At 38.9% G+C, this 20,091-nt stretch overlaps 1 protein-coding gene across 4 annotated transcripts; it reads right to left on the bottom strand.

Moving 5' to 3' along the window:
- Positions 1-4,699: 4,699 nt before the first annotated feature.
- On the bottom strand, positions 4,700-18,035 carry LOC122982675 (dystroglycan-like). 4 transcript variants are annotated; one of them, XM_044352142.1, is made up of 3 exons: positions 17,736-18,035; positions 10,022-10,586; positions 4,700-8,754 (listed from the first exon to the last, which is right to left on the bottom strand). In XM_044352142.1, exons 2-3 carry the CDS (start codon positions 10,442-10,444, stop codon positions 6,445-6,447), a joined length of 2,733 nt encoding a protein of 910 aa, XP_044208077.1. In that variant the 5' UTR covers positions 10,445-10,586; positions 17,736-18,035; the 3' UTR covers positions 4,700-6,444. The 4 variants fall into 4 exon arrangements, with proteins under 4 accessions (XP_044208077.1, XP_044208080.1, XP_044208078.1 ...); XM_044352145.1 differs by lacking the exon at positions 17,736-18,035 and adding an exon at positions 17,608-17,682; XM_044352143.1 differs by lacking the exon at positions 17,736-18,035 and adding an exon at positions 16,232-17,553.
- Positions 18,036-20,091: the final 2,056 nt, after the last annotated feature.

Consider the following 20,091-nt stretch of genomic DNA (forward strand, 5'->3'; position numbering starts at 1 on the left):
GTGCATGTCTATGGTTAACGGTGCGCTAATGCTAATGCTTTACAAACCGTTTTATGTACTTATCAGAAAAAAAACGGAATATCTGACTCTTTAGAGGGTCTTTTAGTACAACCAAATGATGAATAAGACGTTTTTAGGCAACCCAAATGTTACAATTAACTGAAAACACTGAAATAGCGATGGCCACTACTATACTCTGTGAATCTGGGGTTACACCATGGTTACATTACCTAGCCAACATTGTCGCCATGGTAGTACCTGTCACTCAACATGCACACTTATCATGAACGGGGAAAGTAGCTATAGAGACCAAAACTGTTTTCTGTACCTGGCTGTAAACATGTTTATTTTTGCTGTTAAATTGGGCATTTTAACATGGGGAGTGACTCTATAGGGATTGACTCACTTTTGGAGTGGCCATTTGAGGAACTGCAGTTTTTTGCACTTCTGCGCTGGCTTCATTTTTCAGCCCCAAAGGTTGCCATTAGATTTGATCAGGGATGTATTATGGATTTGTTATTGTAATCTTTTCTATTTTAAGCATTTGAACACAAAAAAATACATTTGCATGGGAGTTATATGGCAACAATTCAGTAGCCTATTATACTAAATGAAACTAGCAGTGATGGTACCTCTCATTCATTTTCTATATCTGATTGTCTTTTCAATATCTGATCTTATCTGATTATGTCTTTGACCTATGTACATAAACAGCACATTCAACTACTGTAATTAAGTACAATTTTAAGGTACTTACACTTTATTTGAGTATTTAATGCTACCCCTCCACTCCATTACTATTGAGAGGGAAATACTGTACTTTTCAGTTCACCTCATTTACTTGACAGCTATTGTTATTGCAGCTTTACACATAATATGAATAGTGTATAAAATATGATGCATTACAGATTAAACTACCCAATAATATATAAAGTAGTTAAGATTATCTTCATCTCCACCAGAATTAAAATGCTGATCAAAATGCAACTAATATAACAGTTAAATAATATCATATCTAATAGGCTAATATGACAATCACATGGATATTTTTCTGCAAAAGTAGTTTTACTTCTGATACTTTAAGTACATTTTGCTGATAATAATTTTGTAATACTGTAAAATTTTGCTAATAATATTGTATTTATATTTAGCAATATAGATGTTTATGGATTGCCTTTAACTATCAAAATATGAAATATATATGCAGTACATACCTATTACTTCCTTGACAATTATCCTTCATCATTAGGCTGTTTTTATTATTATCATTGTGCTCTCAGCCTAATGGGAAACAGAGTGCTACATTTCTTGGGCTTTGGGCATCTAATGAGGCCTATTACTGAGTTGTCCATACCATGTGGTGCTGCCCACCATCATAGCCTTCTGCTATTTCCACTGCAGAGTAGCAGATCATCTTACCGCCTCCTCAAGCACTTGGGTGCACACAAAGACTGATTAGTTTTTCTTTTTTAATCAAGAGAAAAGTTTGTGTCAATAATACTGTGCAGCAGAAATAATTACCCTCCTGTTTGCAATGAGAGCTTGGCCTGGCACTGCTATTGGCCTAATTAGAATTTGGTATGACCCCAGGAATTATAAACACGCTTTCAAAACACCAGTTTTGATTAGTGCTCTGCCAGTGTTTGAAATAACAAAGATATAGCAGGTGTTGCGTCAACACTAAATATGGATGGATATGTGGAAATTTGTGCAGCAATTTCAGCCAATTATGAGGCAAAGCATTTGTGTTTATCTGTATTTTTTTTTTCTAGCACATTTTTTCCCCCACACATTGACAGTGGTGATGCAGGTGCAACGGATGACACATGTGGTTTTGTGTGCAGAGCTGCAAAGCTTCACACGACAGCAGGTTTTCAAGTGCACTGAATCAGACACATCGACTATAAGGTCAGTTCTTCCTATAGCTTTTCATGAGGTTATACATTTTTCATCACGTACATTAACTTTCATTCCTAATGCATTATTAATGAGTGTGAGTGTGTGTGTGTGTGTGTGTGTGTGTGTGTGTGGAGGGGGGGTGTGTGAAGTGAGAGATTGGCAGGGCATAAAATAGCCTCAACTCCACATTTTGATACAACCTCATTACCTACTACTGCCCGCTGTTATCACAACTCCATTTGTAGATTCAAACCACTCAACTGCTGCTGTAGCAATTAGATAATCCCTCATGTAGAGTACTAATAGACACAATACCTCTACATAAAGTAGATGTGCTTTGAGAAAAATACAGTAGGTTGTGTACTTTTGCAGGAAGTTGTCACTTTGTTTCAAGTCCCATGCAGCCTCTGCATTAAAACTATTAAAAGTGCATACAAACTAACAAACTTAACTACTAAAAAAGTCTACTTTAGTGTTAAATAGTGACAGGAAGACATAACAGCTCTTGGTTATGTTGGTGCGCATTACTTTCACTTCTCTCAACCTCAATCCCACAGAGCTGCTGTCAACTGCCTGAATTGCCACATCAGCAGATGCGACTCTTGTCTTTCAGTGGCCAGCAACTTGATCAGGGGCATATTCTCTCTGGCTCTGTGAGCCAAAGGTGTCGAATGGTGGCTGCCAGAGGTGATCCTTCCTGCAGTTGTTAATGGCTGTTATGTTTTCAGATTTTCAGGGTCCCCAGTGTCACTGGAAAATATAAAGCCTTGTAAATATGTAACCTTTGCAATGACAACCACCTGGGAGACAAGGATCACATTTTGTGTATAATGAATAATAAGGAAAAGTAATAATTATATCATCCATCTAATGTTTAATTGAGTTTGCTATTACATCCAAATAAGCCAAAAGTTATATGTGAATTGGATGCTTTTTTGAAGAATGTTCAACCTCTCTTTAGGCCATTTATGTTGTACTACATTCCTGCCGGTTACCATTGTTTTGTCATTATTTTATTATGTTGTTCGCACTCCATACCATGTAGCCATGGTCTTGAGCCAATGAAAACCTGGAATCATGTCTTATTTATGCAACAAGAGGTGAAATATCAGCATTTCAGCCTGTATATTTATATACAGCATTTGCTGTATTTTATCTCAGTCAGTGTTTGTAGGGAGCAGAGCTTTTAAGTTCGGTGTGACTGATAGCTCTTTTAAATGAGTCAGTCGCCCACAGTTAAGATTGTTGGTGGCTAATTGATAAATGATTATAGCATTCAATTTGCAACATAACCCACCTCATAATTACCAATTATGTGTTATAATAACTAAGACTAGTAAGACTGAGAAAATGAGAGCAGGGCAAATATAATTACAGCACTGACAATCAAGAAATAAAAGATTTTGTTCCTCAGATTCATGGACAATGCATATTCTATACAAAACCTTAAACTGGTATGCACAGTATGGGGTTATGGGTATGCTTCAGTAACAATTCAGTGACATTTTTTTCCTCTTTGCAATAAGTCATGGCCTCAAAGATCAGTGATTTTGTGGGAGCTGAAAGGTACAAAACTTAGAACTTGATTAATTCTTTAAGTAACTACTCACCAAGTGTAAAATACTGTTAAAATTACATCAAAAAGCTTTCACAACAGTTAAAGGATTTCATTCTAGGCGAGAACAAATCAAAATGCCCTGCATTACAGTTTGTACTGAAAATGTACATTTGTCAAAGCAGCATGGGTCTGCAACGTGTCACCAACCAATGAAACTGTTTTTGACCTCTCGCGAATAAGCCATCATAACACAAGCTCTACACTAAAAGAATCTGAGAGCAGATATTAGTCATAGTTATTGATATTTCTCCAAGAGATGTAGGAACAGAGAGCCAAAAAAAGATAAACTGCCCACCTAAATGCCACAGAAAAGGAGCACTTCTCTTAAAATATCACACTGTCTCACCAGGGCTGCCTGCTGTGTACTTGGTTTATTACAACAAAGAGTGTGTGGCTCATGCTATAGACAAAACCACCCAACCGTTGGAGCCTATTTCTATAAACTGTTGAGAAAGTGACAACACACTGTAAAGCAAGGCTGCAATAAAGCCACAGGTTCTGTGCTACAGTGTGACGTACTGTAGAGTCACAAATGTGATGATAAAATAAATTTGGAGAGCAAAGTAGGTTGTAAGATATTTCAAGCTTACTTATCAAACCTTAAGTATACTAACCTTAACATATTTCATAGTCTGAACTTAATTCTAAAAAATGGAGTAAAAAGTATGCATCAGTGAGACTAGGGTCATAATGTGAGTAGTTTCATACAATCTATACTAAGACTGCAACAAACAATTATTTTTATTGTTGATTAATCAGCAATTATTGTCTCAATTAATTGTTTTGTCTATAAAATATCAGATAATAGTGAAAAATGCCTGTCCACAGCCCAAGGTGATGTCTTCCAATGTCTTGTTTTGTCTAACCAACAATCCAAACCCTCAAAATATTAAATTTACGCTCATTTAAAAACACCCAAAAACAGCAAATATTAGCATCTGAGAAGCTGGAACCAGCAAGTATTTAGTATTCCATTTTAAGAATGACTTTGATTATTATGCGATTATCAAAATAGTTGCTGAATAAATTTGACTAATAATTGTTGTAGCTCTAATCTATACAAATATTCGTGTAAAAGATGGCCCAATTTTACAACTTATCACACATCTGCTTTTAACCATGTAGATAAAATATATAGAGCAAAGACACTGTTTTGTATTCTAATCGACCTGGTACTGCAAGTTGTGTTTATCAGTTCTTTAATACTCATACAACTCTATTTCATAAACATACCGAAAGAACCAAAATCAAGTTCCATTTTCTCAAAAAAAGAGAAAAAAAAAACACCATTAAAAAGAGACTCTACACCATCTTTGAGGCTTTACAAATAGTATTACATTTTATTAATATATTTTCATAAAACAAGTTTAAGACTGTATCAAAAACTCAGTAAAAACATTAGATTTTTAACCATTTTTTCTTATGGTGATATCAGGTATGAAATGTACATAATTCACATATTGTTGTGGTTTCTTTGTTCCCCATCATACTGAGATAATGCATTATTATTTTTTTTGTGATGGGTAGGTAAACGTTCTTTTGTACCCTCGCAAACTATAAAGTTGTTTTTTTTTTATGATTGTGATCATAAATCTAGACATACAATTAAAAAATAAAATTATTTCCCACTCTGGCCCACCCTTTTCCCGACTAGGTTTACTGATAAAACACTAACATTATGGAGTTCTTTAATTTCACAGGCACACAATTATGTACATCCCCATGTCCCCATGCCTCATTTGAACTGACAACAGGCAGTGCACTAAACATAACAGTGCAACTCTGAGCCCCCCCCCCACCCCTCATACCAACAAAACCAACTGAATATAAGACAGTGGATCCACCTCATTGACTACGTCGCCAATTCTCATCCTGCTGTGAACCACAGCATACCATTGGCCCCTTCTTTATTGTTGTAGCAACCCCACAAAGCTTGCCTTGTGACCACTGTCATCACCTTGGCAACAGCAAAACCAGTCATCTCATAGGCAGGTTCAGTGGCACACACATTTAAAAAAAAAAAAAAAAAAAAAAAAGAAGAAAGAAAAGAAGAAGTCATTATTTGTTTTGTAACTTAATTAGGCTACATCTACAACAGGCGTGATCAGTGTAATGTCCTTTGTGATCAAGTACCAGAGGAATCTCAGTCATGTGGCAAGTTCAAGGATACAAAAAGAATTTTTTTTTCTTCTTATTGGACTACCACTTACTGTGTTCAATTCTGCGCAAGACACATAGTGCAAGGTTTAACAAGAATTTGCATAAGTGCAAGGTTTGCATGTTATTGTCAAGAGGGAGCAAAGCATAGAAGAGAACAGGAAAAGATCAAAGTCTAAGAAACAAAACAGATTTCTGTGTAAATAAAGTGTTTCATGCTTTCAGTTTGGCTTTTTGTATTTCATTCCCCTCTAGAAATAACAGGTGCAAAATCTTAGTAAACCTAGCCAAAGGACAGGTAAGAGTGATATGGAACTCAAAGATTAACATTGTGAGGGAGAGCCTCAAGTCTGTTGTCATGGTGACATCTGCTTAAAGGCCCTGTGGGCTTCAGTCTTTCCTGCTTCTTTATTATTTTCTATACAATAGAAATAGTACGTCATTGAAGATACAACTGACTCTTCTTGGCAAAAACAGACAAATAAGAATATGCAAGAAGTCAAAAGCAGATCTGAAGGACAGCAAAAATAAAACAAACAAAAAAAAGTGCTGGAATTACAAACTGTTCCCCATCCATTTGCCCTGTGCCAGTAGTAGAATTGTACGATACAGTGTCTTATCCATGATGGTCAAATATATGGGTATGGTTGCCTGCTCCTCTACAAAGTCAAAGCCGTTTCATTGAACACATGTAAAATTACTCCTGTAGTAGTTTTCAACAAGCATCCCTAAATTGCACCTGCTTTCCAAACTGAAAGCTCCAGTGAGCGTTAGGGAGGCACATAGGGAGGTGGTGACCTGTATGAGGTCATGTTCTTGGGGCGGGAGCCTTTGCCCTCTATGGGGACAGTAAATGGTGGTGGGGGCTGGTAAGGGGGGGCATTAGGATCATCATCTTGATAAACAGAATACTCCTCCAGCAGATCCTGGTTAAGCAGGGTACTGTGGGGGCCTGCCATGTTAGGGTACTCTGGAGGTGGAAGTGGGGGCTTTTCCTCCTGAAGGATAAGAGGGATGCTGGAGGACGGGGGTGACTTGGAATCATCCAACTCATCTGCAAATATTATGGGGACTCCTTTCTTGATGAAAGTGGCCTGCTCCTCTATGGTCATCTTCCCTTTGCGCTTCTTACGGTAACAGACCATTGCAATGATCCCTGCTATTAGCAGCAGGGCTGCTACCACCACAGCAGGGATGACTGTGTGTAAATACACATCATCACTGCTCCTGCGTCCTGTCCCAGGTGAAGGTGTAACAGTAGGAATAACAGGTATCGGCACCTCTCCTGGTGGAATGAAGGTATAGCTTTGACATTTATTTGTGCCACGAATGGAGATGTTAATGGGTTTGAATTCAGGCTCCATGGCTTTGATGAAGGCCAGTTTAGGTGTGCCTTGGGGGTCAGAGATCTTGTTGCTGAGAACTGTGATCTGGTCCTTTGGACAAGGACTCTGCTGAAGACTGTTATTGGTCCATTCTACCACTATGGAGCCCCTAGTGATGCTTCTCAGGGTCACTGTGCTGCTATTTCGATCACCAAGGGCATAAGCCAACTTTTTGGTCAAAAGAATCTTTTTATGGACATCATTGCTTAAAGTTTTAGGGTCACCATGGAAACGAGCAGCAAACACAACTGATGGTTTGTCATTAGTCGACCAACGGTTGACTCGAACCTCAAATGCATCCATGATACTCTTCCCACCCTTATCAGTAGCTAACATGAAGTACTCATGTTTCCCCTCATGCTGCTCCTCTGGAAGTCCATACAACAGCTGAATAGTGCTGTTGAATTGGATCCAAGATGTTTCATTCACTGCTTCTTTGGGGGTCTTCTTCAAAGTCAAACGCAGCTTGTCAGTAGTACCATCCTCTCTGTCAAAGAATGTATCAGGAGGAATCTTAACCTCAAAGTACGTGCCCACCCATGCATTCACCTGATCAATAGCGTTGCGGATCTCTGGGTTTTGATTTAAGTCTGGAGCCAAAGAGAGAGGAGTGGTGCGTTTGGGCGGTTTAGCTGTGGTGGACTTGGGTTCCCGGGGAGCTGGGGTGGAGGTTTTGGGTTTCTTGGGTTTCCTTGTGGCAGGGGGTTTGGGTCTTTTGGTGGTGCTTGGTGGTGTTGGAGAAGCAGTGGCCTCAACAAATGTAGGTCGGGTCATGGTAGGCTGGATAGGGATGGTGCTCGTAGTTCCTAGTACTCTGGTGGGTTGGGGAGGTCCAAAAACAGGTGTGTGGGCTATCTGATCTCTGACTCTCATAGTGGGCTTCACTGGAAGAGGCAAAGGGCCTCGAACAGGGGGTGCAGAGTTGTCTGTTGCTGGTGCAATAGAAGGTGAAGTTGGGGTGGGAATAACACGTACAGGGGGCTCTGGGTGAGTAGTTGGAGGAAGCAGGGAGGGCACTGGAGTAGGAGTATTATATAACTGCCGTCTTACCCGTTTCACTCCATGGGGCTTTTTGTTGACAATGTGCCAGCCAACCACTGGGTATCCCAGCCGGGCTGACATGGTCCCATCCTTTGCTGAGGATTGGACGCTGCTAATGTCAGGAATATTGCTCTGGTCAAGGGCACATCCAAGTTTCCATGACAGTAGGGCCCCATTTTCCACCACCTTCTTGGCATTCCCCGGCCCCGCCATGAAAGCAGACATGTCAAATAAGCGGTTGTTAACAACAGGGACCACCCTCATGTGCTCCAAGGGCACATGTGAGAATTTTCTCATAATGCCTAGTAAGTTGACCCTCTGTTCAGAAACCATCTTTGTCAAGTCAGCATCCAGTATGACTGTGAGGACAGTGACCGGCTCCTCAGAGCCACAGGTGAAAGGCTGGAGGCCACTGATATCTGACTGTAGAGTGAGTAGGGCTGGTTCAGAGTCTGCCCGTTCTTCTGGGTATACCTCAATAGAGAAGACCGTGCTGGGAAACACTTGGCTGCCAGTCTTCTCAATTATCTCCTCTCCAGACACCAAGATATGATACACACCTTTATCCTGCTCCAGGGCCAAGCCTCTCAGAATGCAGCTTTCTTTGTCCCAATATAGCCAGGAGGGTAAAGTGTCCTTTCCCATCTCAGTGAGCTACAGGAGGAAATACAGAACATTAATATTTAATACTATAAGTATACTTCTGAGATATAAGTGGAGTATGAAAATGGAAAACTCATTACTTACTTTCATTAAGTAAATCAAAAATAATTACAAATGAGCATGAAACATAACCAGAACCCAAGTGATGGGTCTGAAAATCACTTGCTTAGTCTGAATTTGAGCTTTATATCATAATGTAATAGAACAGAAAAAAAACAACAAGTAGCAGTTGTGAAGTTGCAACTAGGAGAAGTTGGGTATTTTTTGTTGAGAAACTACTTAAACAATGAATCGATGATCAAAATTATAATCTCTATTTAATTCTCTGGTTCCTATTGAGGTTGCAAGAGAAACAAGAACTTAAAAAAACAGAGACAGGAACTAGGAAAATACACACACACATATATACCTAGAGTAAAAACAAAAATGCTTTCACTATCTCTCCAACACCCACACCCTCTCCAAATTCCATTCAGTTGATCAAATCTTGCCAAATATGAACAGGAAGCAGAGTGAGCTTCTATTCATAATAACTATGTGAGTCATCACTCTTCATTTTGAGTTATTACCGTATGATAGGATATCATTCTGCATCACCACTTGGGCCAATAATAATCTCAACTCATTCATAAGTCTGACTGGAACAAATTGCACCAGTCGGCTTCAATCAGCAGTTGAAAACTGTTCAAAACTCAATGGATAAATACAATATATTATGCATGTCTACTGAAACAGAACAAATATTCAACGTGACCACTGTGGTCCCAATTAAGGACAAAAGACCAATAAAATAAGAGTGCACATTTTTACCACCTTTAGACAACTGCACACATCTTCAGTAGTACCCCTTTTTACTGTTTAACATTCTTATAGAAATTCTCAGCTTTCAGAGCTTTATTCAGTACACCTAAACATCCTGGTTAGAGAGGAATTTTTCCTTGACACAGTCTAATGTGAACATTCAGATGTGTACACAAATAACGCCTGGGGTGTGGTCTGTGCAAACAAATAAATCATCCCAACAAATGCCAGTCAGTATAGCAGGAAAGGCATACCATACTCACCAGTTTGTTTTTCTGAGTTTGTCTTAAACAGAAATGCTATTCTCATTGAACAATTAAATCAGACCTCAGAGTTACAGATAAAATAATTTACAATAAATAGTTTTCACTACCAATACTTAAATACTATGTTATGAAGGATTACATGACAAACATTTCCCACATATAATCAACAGATTTATCTTTAGTGTACTTACATGGACATTACAGCTTGCATTGGCAGGTCCTGGTGGAACCTTCAATTGGAACACCTGGCCCACGATTGCCGAGGAGTCAGGGATGCCAGTGTGCACGCCCCCATTCTTTGCAGAGGAATCTGGGATAGCTGTAGGCGGCCCTTCACCAACTGAGGATGCTGCAGCCTGGAGCTCAGAGAGCACAGAAGACTGCATGGAAGCCTCTAGTTCCACAGAAATCATCTCCACCAGTGTCTCTTGCTGTTCTGGCGCAGCACCCTGGGCCACGGTCACCAGAAGCCCTATTACCAGGGAGATAGTCCTGCTCGAAAGAAGCCTGCTCCTCCCAGCATTCCCACAGCTCATGTCTCTCCGTTTAGAGTGCATAGCAATAGGCCTTTGGGCTGCCCAACAGATGTCTATGAACAACTGAAGAGGCCACATGCACTGAAGTCAGTCTGATGATGTGCTTGTGGGTCAGATTCCCTAGTTATTGGCTATGCTCACAGACAGTGTTTTTTCTTTGTAGTCCCCTGTGATCCATAAGGAGATCTATGGCAGCCTGTTAGACAGCCATGTCAGGCAGCTATGTGAGAAAACAAAGCAAAAAACAAACATGAGTGTGACAAAGTGACAAACAGCAAAAAGCATCAGTGCAAACATACAAGTAGTATTACTGCCTCACAAAAAGTTTCTGCTAATACCAAGTCATAACACTCTGAGTTCCCCACCTCAATACTACCAACAGAGTTTGTATATTGCATACCAAAACTGCATATTATGCATTTAACAGTGCTGTGCCATTGTTGTTACTTTTTAAAAGACCTGATGCTGCAACATACTTTTCCTGTGTCCAAATTCAATCCCTACTTATTATAGAGTACACTTTACTGTCTGCCATTTTAATTGAGTGTCTAAATTATGAGTGTATTATATATTTATGCACTATATAGGAACCTAAAAAATTTCCCAATAGAACAAAAGAAGAAGTAGTGTTCATGATGTGTGCGCTAATGTCTGCCAGCAATGCCACAGTGCAATCTACCACATTTATAGATACGAAAATAAATAAGACGGGCGACACAACACATGTCAGTGTAAGTGTCCTAAATTCCAATTTACTGCTCACAGTACAGTAAACTATTGAGTGTCCATTACCTAGGGACTGATGAATGAGTGAACAAGGGAGTTATTTCAGACACAGCATTTGTCTTCCCACTATAATTTATAACTGAGGCAATATTTGGAATTAATAAATCACAGCAGAAAGAGTGACTAAAAATACTGATCTCAAAAACGCATGCAATTTTATAAATGTTAAGATAAACATTATCTACAGCTACTGAAATAAAATGTAATGAAATTGTAGGGTTATTTGTGCCAGATTAGATTATACACTTGTAGTTTCACAGTAATAAACATCGTTAAAAAAAAAGAACATGTTGATCGCCCACTGATCTTCACTTCTCTGCCATGGCATTTTCAGTAATAGTGATTCTCATGAGATGCATTTGTGTCAAAGGTTGTTTGTCTTGGTTGTAAGTTTTAATTAGGTGCCCTGGGGGTTGGAATTATGAGTCTCCATTGTGCTGACCCAGCCAACCCCAATCCTGTAGCACTCAGAAACAGGCAGAGGAGGGTCAGCCAGTTGCCTGGAATCCTAATGTCTGACTGGCACAAGATTGTGACGTCAACTTAAATACTGCAAAATATTGCCTGTTCTAAACTACTACCACGATGGAGGAGACTTCTTACAGAGGGTCTAATTAAAATACATGTAATTCACAACCTCTTGGTCTAGAATCTACACCATGAAATCAATCAATCCCCCTAAAAATGTTTTATGCTGTTTGAGCTAACCCCTGCAATATTTGCTTGAATCATACAAGAAACTAGGGGTGTGACGGTACATGTATTCATCTCGAACCGTCACCTTACAGACATTACAGTTTGGTGCATGCAGTTGTACAAAGAATACGCTCCATGACCCAAACAATTACTTTTTTCCCCCCAAACAATTACTGTCAAAATAGTTTAATTATCCACTTAGTCCAACATGCAGAACAATAATTCTTGAGCACAAGTTCCACTCGGAACATTTTGGCAGCACACCACTTAGCTATAGCATGCTAATGGGCGTATGCTAGCTGGCTTAGCCAAGGTAGGCTGGTTACCCTGGTTACCCTGTAGTGTCGATGTCTTCACTGACTGTGTGCAACACTATTATTAAAACATGCTCCGTTATATCTGTGAAATAATTGTCACCCCATCCCCCTCCCCTCTCTGTGACAGTCAGCTTTTCACTCCACCTTGGAGTGAAGCCGTCAGAACAATGATAAAAACTTTGATTTCTGACATAGTCAGACTGCACGTCATAAGAACCAGTGAGAGAGAAAGAGAGAAAATGTTGGTAAAAAGTATGAGAGTAAAAGTAGTGGTTTGGTCCCTCTAACTGATTTTTTAAATTTTTTTTTTTAAATTTAACAAGGAACTCCCTTGAGATTGAAATCTGTTTTCCAAGGGAGACCTGGTCAAAACAGCACACCAGTTACAGTTTAAGTAGAAATAAAAACAACAGATAGGGAACACAAATATCAAACACACAAGGAAGAGACTAAATCCAGCTCAAATAAGGCAGTTGCAATTCTAAGTTACATGGACTTTTAACATTGCTTTAAATATTTCCATATATATTATTATATATGACATCAATAGATTATTGTTACTGAAGCATCAGTGTGTAAGCAGCATGTTACTATTGTAGTTGCTAGAAGTGGAGCTAGTTTCAACTACTTTATATACAGTTAGACCATAAATCAGCATAACACAGCTGTCAGCAGGTGTCCTGACTCCTTGCACTGCAGCACAACTAAACTGTTTCAGTAATAGTTTTGACCAATGAACCATTGTTGGATGTTTACATTTTTCAAAATAAAAAGGCCAAAATATAATTCTCTACCTTCTTTTTTTTTCTGCTGTACCGAAAACGTACCAAACCCTAACCCCAAAACTGAGGTACATATCAAACCGTGCATTTTGTGTACCGCTACACCCCTACAAGAAACAAGCAATAAAAGAGGGCTGCTCTGCAATGGGATAGGGATTTTGCAGAACCCAACACAAATGTTCACAAAATTAACATGTATTCTCTATAACATAAGCAGAAACTGGTGCTTGGCCTCATTGTTTTGGTATGCGGTATAAAATGTAACAAACATGTTATTTTCGTCTATACTTCATTAGTTCAACCAACCATGCACGCAAATGCATGGTCTTCCAGTTAACCACATACCTGATGCACTAGCTAAGAAAGCCAAGCTTCAGATTGCTTTGGTTCACTCAACCATTTGCTTTCTCTTTCACTCTCTTTAAAAAGACTAGTCAGACAATTGGTTACATTTTGCTCAGATCTTAACAACATTAAGAAAAGTAACCACCCAAATCCAAATCCAGATAATAACACTATCGCTTGGTTCGAACATCTGACATTCAAAACATCTGGTTTGCATGTTCTTTTGGGAAATTTCATCAAGTATCTTAAAAAATGAGGACACAATCTATAACATTTTTATTTACCTTCAGGTCCCACTGTCTGAAGTGTTTTTTTTTTTGGTTTGCTATTTAATATGGCTTGTTTGCAATTTATGTATCTAAAAAGGTGGCTGATAAAACAGTTGAGCAACTGTATTTTCCATGGCTGGGTGGGGCAGAAAGATTTTCAACAGTAAACACTGTTGCAGGTAGAAGTGATCTGACTCTGTGGGAATTGGCAGTGACGGTTGGAAATCCTGCAGATGCTGTGCAGACCTCTATTCAGTAGCTCAGAAGGGTGTCAAAGATAAAAAGATGAAATAAAATTCATCAGAATGTCCCTAAACCTTTAACCACAATACCAGAGTGTCAGCGCCCATATCATATTACAAAATCCTTTCAATAAGATTTGAAAGACTTCAGACATGGCAATTCTACTGAACTGACAAAAACAAATCTAAACAACATAACCTGCTGTAACTGTGTGGTGACTTTATCATTTCAATAATGCTATATATTTGTCCTAAAACACGTTGAAAGATTGGTCACTTCATTCTTATTTTACTGAAGATAAGTACACCTTTGGATAAGCCAATAAAAAAAAATACCCACAATGCATTTCTATGAATTGTGCAGTTTAAATAATCTCTAACCTTTGTGACAAATCAATTTTCAGCGTTAGGTTTATCTGCTAAATTCATACCTACCAAAATTCAATCAATCAAAAACAAACAAGAAGAAACTTTGGTTTCTGTGGATTCAAGAATCATCCCTCTCCTCTACTCCTTTTTACAACAGCTACCCACATATTTCTAATCTGACCATATAACTATGAGGAGCCAAAATCTCTATGCTGGTGCTCTAGACAGGCCAACCCATTGCTTTGGCATTTCAAGATGTATGATTCATCGTTGGACAAAAACTTACAAAGGCAGCTACAATACGTTTTTGTAGGGAATTCAAAAGAGTCAGTAAATTATCTACTGTTAGCAGCAAATAAGAACATTTAGGCTAATGTACACAAAACAAAAACTCCTCAAACCATATTGAGCAACCAATGTATTCTACTTTCTGTGTACATGAGGCGTTATTATTCACTGCTGTGCCATGGCTAGCAGTGACATAGTGCAGTGTTTCTGGCACAGAAGTACACTGTTATGACTAGACTGCCAGCTGGGAAAACTATGACATACAATCAGTTCATATCCACAGGGCTCCTGTACCCTCCAGCATCCTGAATGTACAGTACATTGAAATGCTAGATGGACGTATAGGAGAAAGAACATTTCAAACATAAGGCACAAAGTCACTCTGAAACATGAGTTAAAAAATAGTGACACGTTGCTTATCAGCTTCACTAATTTGACATGTTGCCACCTACACACAAATACATACACAATACTGAGTCTTGTCCCACCTAACCCATTAACCGGGTTGAGATATGCACCTTTATCTGAGGTCTTTATCTACTGAGTCAGTTGAGTGGGATTTACTTCCCATGACCTTTCCCCCTCTTCCTGTACAGCCCTCTTCTGACACCGATGATTCTAGACAAAAAAAGCACTAAGCAGTGACTTAAAGACACATGGCCATGTAAGGATACAGGATCTTCAAAAGCCTACAAAATGCAAACTGAATATGAAGACAGAAACGTATTTGTTTGATTCATCTATGCATTCATGTTTAAATGTAAAATACAAACATTAACATGAAAATAGGTTTTGCCCATAGGCTTAATTGAATTCAGAATGAACATTTACACCTCACCTCGGGCTGTTGCCACACACATGAGAAAAAAAAGCAACATCTGAGCATCAAAGTGAGCTCTCCACAATGTGGCCTAGATTCTACCATGATCTCATTTCACAGCGTGCGAGTAATTCAGAACCCGATTCAAACAACATCTCATTAAGAAATATAAAACGTTTTAATATGTTGATTTGCAGTCTTCTAACATGCCATTCAAATGAACAACAACACAATATTAATTCATAATAGTATGTGTTTAAGATGAGTAAACTTCAACAAGTAATGGAGGGTGTTTCATTTGAACAAAAGGCCAACAATCAAATGAGAGAATTAGCCTTACATGCCTTGAGTACAGTGTGAAAATTTTTTTAAAAAGCATATCATATACTTCATTTACAATTATCACTCTGGATTAAGAATAGAGCAAACATTCAAAGCCTAGTCTTGGAGAAACACAACCTGCCTTAATCACATTTCACATTGCTCATAGAGGGGATAATTATCCCTCATTGTTATCATTGTGACATTTTCTTTACAATAGCATTGGGGCTCAGCCATATGGTACCCTTGCTTAAATATGTAAGAAATAAAACCCCCAGCACTTAAGATTATAATGTACAAAAGTGTTACTTTCAATATATAGTGGGGAGTTGATAATAATACATTTTGTTCTTATAACTGGGTATACACCAAACTCTTATTAAAATCTCACTTTCTATGACAAGCCCTTTTTATGTATGGTAAACAGTACAATGACACAGACCTGAAGTGTGGGAGATTTCTGCCCATTTCTCTGAGGCTTGCACTACTGGGGAGGGGTTGGGGGGGGGCAGTTTACAACAGTGATACCCATACTGTCTGTAGTTCAATAGTAGTTAAAACTTAAAAACCATCAAAAATAATTAGGGCACCAATGCACAGTGGCACTCAGGGCCAATTGAATTGACGTACCACATCCAGCAGCCTCTCGATAGTGCATGAGCTGAATAACAAACATATCCACAAGACAAGCTTGCTTTGCAATTGGATGTTTCCCTTGTGTTGCCCCCTCCACTGTTCCAACAAAGTAATGAAATATGTGGAGCAAAAAATACAAAAATCGGCCTTTTGTTAACCTGCCATGAAGATCTGATACTGTAGCAACTCGTTTAACGCCACAGGAAAACTACTATATACAGTCAAAACCCGGCGTTGCAAGTGAACAAATCACTTTTGTATATTTTTATGAACAGTTGGTGTTATCTACATACTGAAGGAAGAGTAAAGTTCCAAGTGTAAAACAATGAAAAACGCCAAATCTCAGCTCTGTAAAGCTCCCCAACAAGTGACACTATCTGAAAATTAGCCGTTGTTATGATGTATCGGCTGATTTCGTGTAAACTGATTTTCACTTCTAATTGCTAACGATTGATTACTGCTAGCCACAAATGTTAAACTCTTTATATCACTATATTTGACAACATGAGATTAAAACAAAGCTACCGGACCTGCTGGAACGATTTTATTTTGTTTTTATTTTTAAAAAAACGTTTGCAAATCCACGCTAACTAACAGTAAGTTAGGCTAAATCCAGCCCTTCCCAGTGTAACGTCAACAACGACAAAGACGCTGTGGTTGATGACAGCAGATGTCGTTTTTGACGTGATTTAACAAAACACCGCTATTATAGCTGCTATCATGCTCGATAGGATTGACAGGAATTTGTGCAAGCCAGTCAGTCACTGTTTTCTAGCTAGCTGAGTGACTAAAAAAACGTTAGCAACCGGGCCCGTTTCAGCTGCCCCGGTTTCTAGGAGAGTCGGTGCATGAGGCCTTTTATAAATGATAACGCCACCTACAACGTTCAACCTTGATAAATCATTTAGCAGCCCACACTAGGTTAACACTGTCTTTAAGGGATAATTATTCCTTTAAACCGCGCAAAAATGGAATGACTAATCTGATAACCGTCTACATAAGAGTGATACCCCGCATCTGCCCGTCGCTAGCGCAGAGATGCACCTGTTTTATTCTAGGCGGAAACAAGAGGCGAGCTGGTGCTGCTGCTGCTGGGACAATCACCGCACAACTGCCTGCCTCTCTCTATTACCGCTAACGTCAGCTCAGCCCGGCTGCATAACCGATGCTGTAACTAACTAAAAACAAAAGCTTGCTTCTTGGCGATTATCCTTCAGCAGCGCTACGTGAGCTAGCTCCATCACTTTCAAACGTCGAGCACCAAAGTCGAGTTAAGAGCGACTGTGGACTGAGCGATGATAGCCGCCGAGTGTGGCTAACTAACAAGCTAACGCCGAGAGAGTATACTGATGGCAAACATAGCTGGTTACCTGTCCTGTCAGGGGACGGGTGGCCGTGCTAATTCTGTTCATGAGCCAAATAAGCAAAGATGACGAAGGGTAGCGTTTTAAAAGACGCTACTGCTGAAACAGGGACAGAAGCCAAAACTCAAACTGACCTTGTTAGCGAGCTAACGTTAGCTAACTCGCGCCGTAATGTCTCCTCTTCTACCCGGAGAGCGCCGCGGAGTCTTCCCAAATGCCATTAAACATGCGCTCACCCCTCAACGCCACTGACAGATATGTAGTTAGTAGGGTATGTGAGCACAATGAAGGCAACAGATATCTCTCCAGTTTGGTTAGTATACAGATAGTTCTCTGCTCTGTATCATAATTATGTCGGTAACTAACTACCCCTCCCTTGCTGCCTCTGTCCTCCTCGCAGACAGGTCTACAGGTTGAGGCCAATCGTGTATGTGTGTGTGAGTGTGTGTGTGTGTACCAGCAAGACTCCGCCTCCCTTTGATTTGGAGACGTGCAGGTGAAATGATGAACTGGTGCACACACTTAAATTGGGGTTGCTTTAAATGCAGTGTGTTGATGGCGGCGTTTAAATCACTTCGCAAATTATAAAGCAACCCGTAGTTGATGATGATGATCACGCATCCCCACGCATTTTATTCCAACCTGAGTGAAGCAATTACTTCGTCTTGAACTGACTGACATGAAGAGAAGTAGTGAGGTGAAAGGTGGGAGCTGGAGTGGCTTTTGTCTGCAAATCTGATACACTGTAAACATCACTGTCTATTGTGTCTGCTTGTCTTCAGGTCTCTAATATATAGCTTACTGGAGGGCTGCATCATAATTCTTGGATAAACATTCAACACCATTTACTAGTTGTAAATAGAAAATAATAATACTTTGTAGGATTATACTTTGCAAGCTTTTTGGACCTCGAAATCATTGGCATAATTTATTAATTTTTCAGGTTGTAAAGATGCCCAGGCTACGTTTCTGTTAATATTTTGATCCTGAAAAAGCTGCCACACTTGTCTTTGGTTTATGCAGGACATGATGTTGGTCCTATAATCATATTTAGAGGATAAGACAAATAGATAGACAGTAAAAATGCATAGCATTTAATATATTTTCTTCTTCCTGTGACTTTGCATAGCAATTATCAGCCAACAGTCATGGTCAGGGCCTTCAGGGCTTTATCTCCTGCCTTGCATGCAGATTGCATACATGGAATAAAATTTTGCTAATTATTATTATTTATTTGCAGCATGTAGTACAAAGATTTACAGACTTAATAATAACTTATCACGTCTGACAATTTAAAGCTTAAACCTAAAAGTTATGCTTATGTATTGATCCATTCATCATAAGAATATCTGAAATGACTTTACAGAGAATTAGCCCACCGCAATCTAACAAAAAAAAAAAAAAACAGAACAGAATGATAAGATAATATGCAACAGAGGGAATTAAACAAAGCATAGTATACACAATAACATTTCTGATAGACATAAATGGCCTGAAGGTATCCTATAACTTAACCTCATAGCTTTCTTTGCATCAGTGAAGACAGGGAAATGTATCTACAGACCCTGTTCAGTTCTTATGAAAAGGTGTCTCTATTAAAAATACTTTGACCAACACTTATGACCTATAGTGGCTTTACCCTTTTCAGGTACCAATTGTTAAATACATCTTGAAGGGATCTCTCTGATATTGTACCTGTGCTTCATACCATCTTCCACAGGTTTTATTGTAAAAGACTTAGCAAAATATATTAGATATATTAGTAAACAGTGGTGGAAGAAGTAGCTTATCCAGATCCTCTGCTTATGTAAAAGTACCAATACAGCAATGTAAAAATACTCAGTTACAAGTAAAAGTCCTGCATGAAAAATCATACTTAAGTACAAGTACAGAAGTATTAGCAGCAAAATGTGCTTAAAATATTTAAGTAAAAGTACTTGTTTCGTCCCTCTGATATTATATATGACATCATTAGATTATTAATACTGAAGCATCAGTGTATAAGCAGCATGTTACTGTTGTAGCTACTGGAGGTGGAGCTATTTTGAACTACTTTATACACAGTTAGCTAGTTTAGTCCAGTGGTTCCCAACCTGGGGGTCAGGCCCCTCCAAAGGATCACCAGATAAATCTGAGGGGTCGTGAGATGATTAATGGGAGAAGAAAGAAGACAAAACAAAGTTCTAATACACAAATCTGTTTTCAGTTTTTGGACATTTTCTCTAATCTCTGATTTTGGGTGAAATATTGGATCATTTGAACACTTATTGAAATGTGAGAGGTTTAGAGGGAAAATTACTATTTGGTGGAGCTGTTAACAACTCATAGACATCTGAAATGTGACCCCGACTACACACTGTTTTTTGTAAGATGTCAAAAGCCAAAAAGGTTGGAAACCACTGGTTTCATCTTTAACAATGTGTTGTATTTTAAAAGCTTGTTATATTATCCAATGTGTCAAATCTTCATCTGAAAATCAACTAAAGCTGT

This window comes from Thunnus albacares, chromosome 5 (genome assembly GCF_914725855.1).
Source record: "Thunnus albacares chromosome 5, fThuAlb1.1, whole genome shotgun sequence".
NCBI lineage: Eukaryota > Metazoa > Chordata > Actinopteri > Scombriformes > Scombridae > Thunnus > Thunnus albacares.

What these genes read in the sequence shown, in the direction of transcription:
- LOC122982675 (XM_044352142.1), bottom strand. Translation starts at nt 10,444, where the DNA reads ATGTGGCCTCTTCAGTTGTTCATAGACATCTGTTGGGCAGCCCAAAGG. An exon ending in ATGCAAGCTGTAATGTCCAT is followed by an intron (nt 8,755 to 10,021) that starts GTAAGTACACTA and finishes TTCCTCCTGTAG; the next exon opens with CTCACTGAGATGGGAAAGGA.